Consider the following 12319-nt stretch of genomic DNA (forward strand, 5'->3'; position numbering starts at 1 on the left):
ATAAAACAGGATAACAAAAATAGAGATTTCATTCTTCTGTACAGAGGCCACAGAGGAGTGGTTGGTGATATCAGGAGTAACATTAACTACCTTTTTTTTTTTTACTTTTTCTTAATACCCAAATCATGTCTGTTTACCAAGAGCTACTAATGCTAATTATGAATACTGACTACTTCAAGACACTGTTCAAGAGGTAACTTTAATAGCTGACACTGCAAGGGAAAAAACACCTACATTTACTCTTGATAAATGAAAAGTAAAATCAGCACCACTGATAAATCACACATTTAACACTTTTTTTACACCTCAAAAAATTAAAGGTTTTGATAAATAAACGTTTGTACTTACACTAGGGACAGCTGAACTTTTCTTACGTTCAGGAATATCAGCCTTGTTGGGATTGCTGGCATTCCCAAGCATTGGGCTAGCTGGTGCAATTCCTCTTCCTGCAACAGCACTACTGCTGGATTTTCTTGACTGAATTCCTTCCTCTTTGAGGTCACTGTCTGTGGTACTAGTCTGGCTTCTTTTAGGATATGCCACTACTGAGGGGATGGATGGTCCAGCTTCAAAAACAAACAAAAGAAACAGGAAAAGGATTTTTCTTCTCAGAAGTTCAGTGACTATTTTTTACCACAATGGAAATGTATTCACACATGAGAACCAACACAGTTAACACTGGGAACTAGAGATGCAAAAAGATAATTAAATTATTGAAATAAACGTATTTCAGGAAACAGCAGCATATTGTGAAAAACAAAAACCTTTTAAGGTGAAGGTACAACTCCAAGAATTTCATTAAGGTTTCTCATTTGGCTGCTAGAAAAACCTTTTGGAGACATCTTAAAGACACTTAACAAGCAACTGACTCATTCAAACCAGAGCATCCCTCATTAGCACAGAGCTGCCATGTGCTGCCCAGGCCAATTTCCTGAGACAGGCAGGTGGTGGCACAGCCCTGGGGCACAGCAGCACCGGTGCTTGCTGCTCTGTGCTCCTGCACCAGCGGCTCAGCCTCCCCCGTGTGCCAGGAACGCACAACTGCCCCACACCTGAGAATGAGGGAGCCCCTTCAACAGTGCCAGGCTCCCTCCTGCTTTAACAGCCTTCTCCAGACTGGGAAAGGTCTGTGGGGTGGGTCAGGATTGGGTTCTCTGACATCTCACACGCCTGATGTTACCCCTGTAACATCAAGTTGCATCAACTTCTTAGTTAAATGTTTTAATAAGAATTAATCAGAAAGTGTATATATGTATATACATAGACAGAAAAAATACATATAAATACATAAGCATGTATAATATGTAGCTAAAACATGTTTTACAAGTATCAAAATCCTCAGTAACTGGCATCCCAGAAGACTCCCCAAGCAAAGCAACCTCTGAGTGCAGAGAATGCCTAAGCTGGGATTCCTTTCATGAGTTAAGTGTCTGAGCAGGAGGATGTTTAAGACATTTAGAAAATCCTAATCTACTACATTGCACTCTCATTAAGCAGAAAAGTTGTAAGTTTGTCAGAGTCATTGTTCTTCAGAAATGGAATTCCTGGGGGACAACCAAGTGACACTAGCCTCAGGAAACAGGAAACCAGAAATATTGGCAAACTGACATTTCTTCAAGTTTTAGACACAAGCTGACCTACTAGTGTCAAAAGAAAACAAAAGCTGAACAGACATACAAGAGGATGGGGGAGGAGTGCTGTGCTTTTCATGAAAAAGGGGGTTGCAACATTCTCTTCAATTTGTGTAACAAGATTCTGCCAGCACAGTCAGGAATTTATGGGACAACACAAGGCAGAACAAGAGCATTAAGTTGGTTTATTCAGTGCTCCTCTAAAAGCTCTTTTGAAGGCTTTATAACAAAACCAATTTAAAAAAATCAATTATTCACTAAAATATTCAACCACCATGCTGTGAACTATGCTGTTGTCATCCTCCTTACACTTGGGGGATGGAGACAAACCCAGAAACTGAGCAGAACTGGCAGTCACTGTACTCTGCAAGATGGAAATGAGAAAAGCTCACCGTGATCACTGTACCGCCGCTGCTTCTGGCTGGAAGATATGCTTCTCTGAACTTTGTGATGAGGAGATTGTCCAGTGCTATTATTAAGATCACTACTGGGCCTAACTTTGGCAAGTGAAAGATTGCTGCTGGAGCTTGAATCACTTGCATCCAACTACAATAGAAATGAGAGTATGAAAATGAGAAGTTCAGACAAAACAAGTTAAAACATGCAGCACATTCTGGGAGCAGGAACAGAGGGGTGGAAGGTGGCTCTGCTACATGGGAAATTACTGATGGCATGGGCAGCTGCCTAGAGGTCCCACCTTCTTTAATGTTGTTGTACAAGTGTCTTAGGTAAAACTCAGCAGAATTTGCAGCTCCTCAAAGGATAATCAGTAAAGAAAATCCATTTGTCCTTTCAGAACTGTCCCCTCAGAGGTCTCCAAGATTTTTACAGGAAGAGAGGATACACTTTGTAGGGGCCACTGCACCAACTCCTCCAGCAGAGGAACCAAGAGCACCTTGCTGATGCTGAGCCCTCTCAGCACTGTATGGAAGGGTAATGTAAAATGCAAGAACTTCTTCAGGTTGGTCAGTGCTCCTGCTCCTTGGTTCTCTCAGAATAGTCACAGCTGGCACATTCACACCTGAGCTCCTAGACTAGCCAGGACAGAGACTGCTGAGCAAACAGGGCAGCTCTGGAGAGCCTAAATCAGGTGAGAGCAAATCTGCCTAATTTGGATTGCTGATGAGTAGAACAACATGACTTCAAGTGCAATGGATTTTTGTGCAGGAATGCAATGCCTGCAGTAACTGACTTAATTTTTACTTCTAACTCTGCTAAGGACACTTATTGATTTGCTTCTTTGCAGTTTTAACAATGGTACTTACCTCTGATGACTTCCTTCCTAGCAGTAAGTATGTAGCTGTGATTTCATCATACTTCATTTTACTAAGGGATTCTTGAATTTCTTCTTGAGAATATCCCATTCCTACCATAATATCTAAAACCAAGCAGACATTCTGTAAGTAACTGAAACTCTGATGTTCAAGCTAGCTGAGTGCTCAGGAGAAAGGATGGAACATTTAAAGAATTAAAACAGAATTAATTTTGAGAACATAAACCCGATCAAGTATCAGTTTTAAAGGATTTGTTACTTTTTCCAAATGCCAAACAAATACAGAGTGGTGATAGAGAAAAAAAAAAAAAACAACCCTCCCACATCATGCAAACAGTACTGTGGTTCTGGAAAGTAACCAATTACCTATTCTTTTCTGGTCCGAGATGTCTAGCTCTGGTTCAACAAAAGGTTTAAGTTCATCCTCCTCATGCCCTGCATTGATCCACCTGTCCTTCATAATTTGCTATGAAAAAAAAGTTATGTTAGTACAGTACACTTAGCAGCAAAGAAAACAAGCTGTGGGAAGAACAACTTCTTTATGCAACAATCACTAAGGTCTTTCCTAGTTTTTATTTTCCAAAACTTTTCCAGCACCTATTGCTTTGCTCCAGTGAGGAGAATGAGCTACACACATCAAGCCAAGCTTTTCCCCACAGTCACTTGTATTCCAGCTCACACCTGAGAGCCTGCACTGCAGACCAGGAGCAGTGTGACAACTTTGACATGGCTTGGAATTCCAAGCTCCACCAACAGAATTCCATGGAAACTCTGTTTTGGTCTTTACTCCTCCATGAGGGCACAAAAGGCAACTACAACAGCCAATACCTCCAGCTCACAACTGAAAATGTGGAAAACAATGTGGTGGATCACCCATTAATGCAGGAATCCACAAGCTAACCAGCAAGAAAAGTTATATGACATAGAAAGTGTTGTGACACATTGATTTTGAAAGTAACAAGACAGGTCTATTACAACCCCAGTAAAAAATATCTTTGAAGAGTCATGTGCTTTCATCAACAATCTCACCTCCACCCCAAATATGCATAGGAACAGCATGGAAATAATAAATTACAGCTCAAAAATGCACATTGCAGAATTTGATGCACCTCATTTGTGCAATTACCTCTAGAGTGCCTCTTTTTGTTGGGTTTAGCACCAGGAAACGTTTGAGGAGGTTTTCACAGTCTGTGGACATGTAGAAAGGAATCCTGTATTTTCCCCTTAGCACTCTTTCTCTAAGTTCCTTGGCAACAGAACAAGAACAGAAAGTAAGTTGTAAGCAGGAAGTTACTTAAAATATTAGATAAACGTGGCCAACATAGTCCACAAAAACCTACCTTTAAGTTCTGTCCATCGAAGGGAAGAGATCCACTCACAAGAGTATAAAGAATAACACCTAAACTCCAAACATCTACTTCAGGTCCATCATATTTCTTCCCTTGAAAGAGCTCTGGAGCAGCATATGGTGGGCTGCCACAAAAGGTGTCCAGTTTATTTCCAACTGTAAACTCATTGCTAAAACCAAAGTCAGCTATTTTAATGTTCATATCTGCATCTAGCAATAGATTTTCAGCCTGGAAGAGAAAGAATGGTTTGCAGATGAATAAAATACTTGATTTAAAATGCTGTTGATTGCTTTTACTCATTCTTAAAAGGCAAGAAGCTGAAATACCCATTAACATTCCCTTCCTTTCAAGGTCTTTAGGTGTGCTTTAGTCAATCATTAGCATGTCCTGTTTTAAAAATCTCTGTACAATGACTTCAGACTACAGGAGCTGTTTCACTGCCTGAAAACTTGTTACCATGTTTTTCTCCACAGAAATGAATCTTACATTTTGATCTATTCAGATGAAAATAAGATATAGTTTCACTATCCATACTTATTAGCATGGTATTCTTGCAGTAGTTTGGTAATAAACATTATCTTTAAAGTGCTTTCAAGTGTTCTTTTTTTTAATTGTGGTATTGTTTTTTGCCTTTTTTAAGTTACAAAGCTATGACAAGTTGAACAAATTACGTGGCAGTACTATTAATATAAAAGGCACAGTTTAAAGAAGAGATATGCTGTTTCATGCCAAGCTACAAAGAAGCCACACTTCAGTTTCATTATCACTACTGGTAATTAATTCTGTTCAACATCAATTCTCTTCATATCTCTATCAAACTATCACTTAAAAAAAAAAAAAAAAAGATTTCTCATCTAACACTGACCTGCATCAGATCTGAATGCAACCACTGGGGGAGAGGTTATCTTTCAGCAGCCATTAAATGTTTGCATTTAAAAGCTTTATAAATCCTCTTCCTTTTATTTAAACTGGTTCTAAGCTGCAAATATTTCTCAAGACTCACTATAACATATGCAAATAAATAAATTAAAAAATCAGAAAGCTCAGTATAAACTGTATTTTATAAGCAATACAGGTCACACCCACAGGTACAGAAGCTGACACACATACACTGCACACACTTTTTCCTACTCACCTTGAGATCTCTATGAACAATATGCTTTTGATGGCAATACTGCACTGCAGATACTATCTGGATAGAAAACAAACCAAATTATGTAAGTGATATCTCAAAGAAGCAGGAGTTTTAATCAAAGATTTCAACAATTATTATTGAAGTTGACAAGAAGTTATTCAGTCAGAGCTACATAACCAACTCCTACAGTGACCAGTATATTTGGGAAAAAGCTGCTGAATAACTTCAATGTTATTTGATCTATTTGCTTTCTCCTATACTTGAACCAGGATTTTGTTTTTCCTGTGGGGCTAATTATAGACCAGTAGAAGCAATGACTTTCAGAAAGGTTACTGAAGTATTTCCATTCCCATACTGTATACAGCTATAAAAGCTTTCCCCTTAGACTGAGCTTTTCCAGGCCCTCTCCAAAGGTGATTTTTCATGCCATGCCAGAGAGAAAAGGGTAAGAAATGGGCTTTGATTATTTGAGAAACTACTGGGAAACAGCCTGTTTGTCAAAATTTATGCAATGAGAAGCAACTAGGCATCTGACAGAGATCTGCTAAGTGCATATGGTTAAGTGTGTTTTGTATACCGTAGCAAGCTCAGTGGAAAAATTCTCTTGTGTCTCTCAAGTGCAATGGAATAATTTCTTCCACGATAATTTCCAAATATCATAAAGATTTTCCTGCAAACCATATAAGCTATTTACACAGTGCAGTGTCATAGTACATTGCTTCTCAGAGTCATAAGCATTGCTGCAGAAATTCACATGTATGGAAAAGCTGGATAAAGTATTATTCTTACATGACCACAAACACAGTCAAATGCATTTTGTCATGCATGCACGGTCAGAATTGAGGCAGATGTTATGACCTGTTAAAATAAGTGGAAGTGCACATAAAAACAGGAATTCTATTTAAATAAATATATTTTCAGTCTTCATTCAAGAGTAAGAAGACTTCCCCAGCAGAAAGATGAGGTAGCATTACTGTTACAAGAAAATAACTCCTGATCAAATCAGCAGTTTAGTAAAGGATTTCCTGTACTGGTGAAGGAGCAAAGGTTCTCTCCCTCAGCATTTAGAAAACGTGAAAGGTGTTGGTAGGTTCTTGGTAGGTCAAATAACTGATGCACCAGTAAATTTTGTGTTTGAAACTTAAGCACCAAAGTGATCTTTGTGCCCTGTAACACTGAATCACTCCCATGCAAAATGTCACCTTAGAAACCATGCAGACGGTGGAAAGCTGAAGTACTATTTCCATTCCCTACACCTTCATTCGGGTTTGGCTCTTTCTTTTATATGCTGGTTCCCTCTCTCAGACTCCAAGTTCAGCTTTTTCCAGTTACTGAAACTGCCAAGGTGCTCCCATGCCACCACTTGTCCCCTCTTTTGGTTTCCCTTCCTTTTCTCTCTGCTGCCATTAGCTCAGCCCCAGCCACAAGCTCACTCTGCAGGGGCTGCCAGTGCTGACAGCATGACAAACACCTCAGGCTTCATTCAGGACTGCAGAGACACAGCACCAGCACCACTCACTCACTCCTGAGCTGCTTTACTGTGCCTGCCTAAGAGCAGAAGGCTGAGCAGATGATCAATCAGCAGCTTCCTTTGGAGATGCTTTTGAACTCCTCTGCACTGCAACAGGATGGCACAGAGACTGCAGAAGTGAGTCCCATCCATGTGAGGTGAAATAATCAAATGTGTAGGACATTAATAATTGAAGAACATAACTGAATGAAAAATAGCACAAAGCATGGCTGCTCCAGACTGAAACCTTTGTCTTCCAGCTTCCATCACTGTTTCCACTGACAGCTCCCTCACTTCCTAACCTTCTTGCGTGAGGAATTTTCTGACAGTTGGCAGGTGAAGAGAAGGGGAGGAAAGGCATCTGAGCTTTTTGCTAGAAGTAACAATTGGAACACTGAAAAACTTTTCTAAAGATTGATTTCAAAAATCTGTATAAATACAGGTTTTGAAGAAGTTCTCTCTAGGCAGAAGAACCATTCTTTAAAAGGATTAAATGACAAAAGGATGATTGACCTCTCAAGGCCCCTTCCACACTGCTAAGAACATTCTGTTGCTTTACTGGAACACACCAATAAGATGTATTTTGTGGATTTTATAATTTTCTAAGATCTGTCCTAACATCTATCAGCATTAAGAATTCTAAACTGCTTCAGCAGGGAATCAATGAGAACACTGAAAAAGGCCAGATCTTATTGCTTGCAGAAAAGAGAGGGAATTAATACACACAAATTTAACAAGACTTGCTGCTCTGCATCAGATTTTTTGTGGAAAAAGGATGAAACTGAACCAGAACGGCCTGGAAGTCTGTAATGGGGAAGAAGAATTAAGGTGACATTAAGAATGCAAAACATTCTCAATTTGAATTTCTCCCACATGGCTACACAAAAGGAGTTTGAAATGGAGAACTGTGTAGCATAGTTGTATTCTTAGACTCTGTACCTTCTCCTGTGTTCCTTGTCAAGTGCAATTGAAATAATATGATTACTGTCATTTGTATTCTCTTTTCCTGCTGAAAACCTTACATATGTTTAACAAAATGGACTAAACCCATTTTTTAAAAATCTTTAACAAAGAAAGAAGGGAGAATTACCAAAACCTGCTCTTTGCCTGCTAGAGAGGAAGTGTCTCCTCAGACAAAACACAAGTGTTTGATCCAGAAATCACATCTACTGGAAGAAGAAACATGATCTGAAAACGAGATATAATACAACCTATTGTAAGAACTAATCTCAATACCATGGCACAACTGTTTCTTCAGTTTAGAAGGAGCCACTCTCTGCTAAAACAGTTAACAAATTTAAAAAAAAAAGACTATTATGTCACAAGTCTCCATCTAACAGAGAACAGCTGCACTGCATCAGATAAAAGGTCTGCAGAGTGCATTCTTCCTCCAACAATGACCAAAAGTGATACCAAGCTATTCCAGGGCTACAGTAAGGTGAAATGAATAGTTTCATGACCTGTCAACCCAGCAAGATCTAATTTCCTTGTTTCCTTTGACACTGTCCCTCAGGCTGAGCTTTAGCATCTAATAAAATGCCAAGCTCTGATCAAAGTTACCTGACTTTCATCCAGCATCAATGCTTTTCTCTCCTGCCTAGCCCAATCAGCTTGTGCTACAGTTTCTCTCCTCTGCTTATTTCCAGGCTTCTCTCTTTTTTCCCAGGAACTGAAGCTTTTGAAGCTTTAAAGAACCTCCCTTCTTTGAGATCAAGGTCCTCTAAAACTGGTTGAGCTCAGCAGCCAGGAAATCAGCTCTTGGGGGAGGACAGAGCACAGCTGGCTGCACCAGGAGACTTGCATGAAAAAACTGTGAAGTGTATTCCAGTTCAAACAAGTGAGGCCATCTATATATCTTCATAAACAGCATTTATTCTACTGAAATACCAAAAAACCCCAACAAACCAACTCAAAAAATCATCAGGCTGAGAGTACGTAAACCCAATTCTTGATGGGTCAAACACTCAGCTCAGCAGGTAACTCCCTGTTAAATTCTTTTCCTCCACATTTCTTTTTGAAAATGAAGCTACATATATCCTGTACTACCCACATTATCCCATAAAATTAGGCACTAAGTGTACCTGTAAAACATGTTTGACCTGTTTCTGTATGTTTTCACTTAAAGGGGAGTAGAATCATTAGAAAAAAATAGGTATTTATTGAAGAAACATGTAATTTTAATGTAATTACTGCAAGATCTTTTTTCCACATAGCTCCTGATGAAAGAAATTGAGGACTGAGAGCAAAGAGTTCATCAGCAGAACTTTCCAGTATTCACATCTGAGAGAGAACAGTCAATCCTCTCAAGTTACTCTGAAGCTCTTCAAGTGACATTACAAAGGCAACAGGCAGGGATGTAGAAGAGATGGCTGAAGTGGGAATGGCTGTTCCACATCCCACCACTCCTACTGCCAACACAGCACAGAAGCACAAACCAGAAACCTTCAACCACAAAGGAAAACTCCCTACCTACCAAAATATGAAAGTGAAGGCAGCAGCTTCAAAAAGACACATAAGACTGTTGAAGAGTGAGAAAAGTTTTCCTTACTGTCAAGCTGTATAACTCTGGTAATCACAAGTGAAGAAGATGAAGATGGGGAGATGAACTCTACAGCTGCTTTTGGGTTGTTTGTTTGGTGGTGGTGGTGGTTTTGGTGTGGGTTTTTTTTTCCCCCAAAAGATTAAAAAGGGTAAATACAAGATTAAATAAGATGAGAGAAAACAAAGCAAAATCAATTACTTGGTTCCTGGAAGTCTCATATCTTACATCAAATTTCTATTATGCATGGCTGTACTTAAGAAGTGAAAACATCAGAGCCTCCCCTTCCAACAGGGCAACATCACTGCCCTGATCCAGCAATTCCAAACCCCTACACATCATTCAAAAAACCACTCTTGTCCCTACTCATTATTTTCAAGTGCCATTAAGCTGGAGCATAATCTTGACATTTATTATTTGTCACAACATTTCTGAATCTATCCAAGTGGCCAAAGGGAACAGGCATTTACAAATTTCAGCACAAGAGCAGAAAACAAGTGTGTAAGACTGGTCAGATCTGAAACTCCACATGCTACAAGAGCAGACATTTGGATTTAAATTAGCTATGCAAAAATATCTGGTTTTGTTCAGTACTGCTTGACTGCAGAATGGAAATGCTTTTTGCAGATCAATGAAATTCCAACACCTTGGCAGGGCTAGCTTATCCATCATAAAGAAAGTTAAACTAACAAGTCTAGACATTACTTTTCAGAGACTTTTTAGAACAACTATTAAACAGTATCTTCTCATGTAAGCAGATGAATGTGAATGGATCCCTACTACATGCACTGTCTGCAGTTTGAAACTGGCCTGTTAGAACCCTGCTACATTTGAACAACTTCCAAAATGTTACAGACCTGCTGAGCTAAGGACATATGAAATCAGCCCAGAGGAAATGCATTTTGGAATGGAATACCCTTCCAAACCAAGCAGCCTCTGTGTTTTGGCACTCTTGGACACCCTGGCACTCAGCACTAAGGAAACAGCACCACTGAACAGACTCTGACTCCTTAAAGTACTGCTGTGACACAAGTTTTTTCTAACTCAGAGCTACAGGCCCACAGCATGCTGAACACTGCTGTAAGTCAAATGCAAAGGACAGCTGTTTTACTCATTTCACCATTAAAAACAGGGGTGAGGGGAAAGCTGACATATAGGAATGTTATACATACCTGTCTAAATTTAGCTCTAGCCTCCTTTTCCTTCATTCTTCCATGTGCAACCAGATAGTCAAACACCTCCCCTACAATTCAATAACAAGATACATTAATGCCAATTTCAGAATGTAGAGCTTCTTCTCCAGCAGTTGCCCACAGCAACTTCACTGGAATTACTGTATTTCAAGTTTATGATTACAGGACAGCTCAAGAGAACAAGGCACAGCTGCTGTGCAATTTACTACACCATCCTCTCTTTTACAAGAAAATAATGAGTGACTGGATATACACAAAGGAAACCATTTCCTTCCAATTACTTAGGATAGAAACTGAGCAGCATACTTCTGTTTTGTAAACAAAGATGACATCTACCCCTTCACAGACTTTCTCACAAGAGTTTCTTTGGCTTCAGAAAAAAAAAAAAAAGTTTAATACATGAGAACAATTGATGATATTTGTAAATGCCATCATACCAGCACTAGAATTTTAATTTGTGCATGTATATAAAATGGTTCTAAACAAAATCTAAAACCTTAGCTTTAACCTAGACTTGGAAGAGGTACCCACAAGGAAGATCACAAGAATGAGCACAGCAGGACACACTGATAAATCCCTCACACAACCATCATACCTGTGAAACACACAGAACAAGGCCACTGTTGTACAGCTGTGCATGACCAAAGATTACTGAAGATCTGTGTTTCAGTTTTCCCCTCTTTAATCAATGCAGTCATTTTAGAGCACATCAGTACAGACTACAGTGTTTGAGCTTTAGGTGCAGGCCACTGGCTCATGAAACACTGACATGTTTGTGAAAGCATGGGAGATTTCTCTACTAAAAACCAACAGTCATGTACGTAAGAACTACAAACACAGAATAATAACACAGCTTTTAAAAGTCCTCACTAGTATGCAAAAACCATAAAATCTTCAGAAGTGGTTCAAATATTTAAACATTCCCTACTGAGAAAGGAAACATGGTTTTGTAGACAGCCACCTCACAAGGGAAGAGCTGAGTAATATCATATTTATTTTTTTAAAAGACACAACTCCACCAGATTGCAACAAAAAAAAGGAGTCACACTGCAGGAAGAGCAACCACTGAGCCATCTGAGGGAATGTCAGGATTTCCCATAAAATAGTTTTCTCTCTGCAGGGTATCCTTAAATACTCAACTCAGGTAACTCTCCCAAGCTGTATTTCACAGCTGTTTCTCAAAAAACCTTGAAGCAGCAAACCTGAACACTTCTTCATAATTCAGGGGAAAAGACACCAGGGAAAGAATTATCCCCAATTTATGTGAAGTGCTGCAGCTGTAGCAATCATATCTTTCATCCTGCAGCCAGAGTTCATGTGCAACAAGATGACCTCCACCTTGATAAAGAGGAAGCAGGGAAGGTGATGCCTGCTCTGTGCTTGCCAGCCATTCCTGTCTTGCACAGCATGGCACATCAAAGGTACAGCTCTTGGCCTTTTAGACCAGAACAGTGCTTACCTCTCCCTTATCACCCCAGGAAAGGTCCTCACTCCTTTAGAGAACCACTGGCCTTTCTTCCTCCTAGAAGCCAATCACTAGATGGCAATAAGACTTCACTTTTAAGTCTAATACTATCAAACAACACAAAGATGTCTCCTCAAACACCTGTACTGGTCAATATTTTAATGGGATTATTCCCACTCTGTTCCTGTTTAAGCAAACCTTGGCTGAGCATTTAGGAAGCTGCT

The 12319-nt window shown here is 39.5% G+C and overlaps 1 protein-coding gene across 17 annotated transcripts in view; it reads right to left on the reverse strand.

Moving 5' to 3' along the window:
- MARK3 (microtubule affinity regulating kinase 3) overlaps nucleotides 1-12319 on the reverse strand; it is a 62335-nt gene that overhangs the window by 22263 nt on the left and 27753 nt on the right. For all 17 annotated transcript variants that reach the window (XM_005483262.4, XM_014264460.3, XM_005483256.4 and 14 more), the window contains 8 exons: nucleotides 10610-10680; nucleotides 5389-5445; nucleotides 4245-4481; nucleotides 4031-4150; nucleotides 3271-3370; nucleotides 2897-3009; nucleotides 2024-2177; nucleotides 349-566 (listed from right to left, as the gene is read on the reverse strand). In XM_005483262.4, coding sequence (XP_005483319.1) covers nucleotides 349-566; nucleotides 2024-2177; nucleotides 2897-3009; nucleotides 3271-3370; nucleotides 4031-4150; nucleotides 4245-4481; nucleotides 5389-5445; nucleotides 10610-10680 — 1070 coding nt within the window. The remainder of the gene's footprint in view (nucleotides 1-348; nucleotides 567-2023; nucleotides 2178-2896; nucleotides 3010-3270; nucleotides 3371-4030; nucleotides 4151-4244; nucleotides 4482-5388; nucleotides 5446-10609; nucleotides 10681-12319) is intronic.

The sequence above is a fragment of the Zonotrichia albicollis genome, chromosome 6 (assembly GCF_047830755.1).
Source record: "Zonotrichia albicollis isolate bZonAlb1 chromosome 6, bZonAlb1.hap1, whole genome shotgun sequence".
NCBI lineage: Eukaryota > Metazoa > Chordata > Aves > Passeriformes > Passerellidae > Zonotrichia > Zonotrichia albicollis.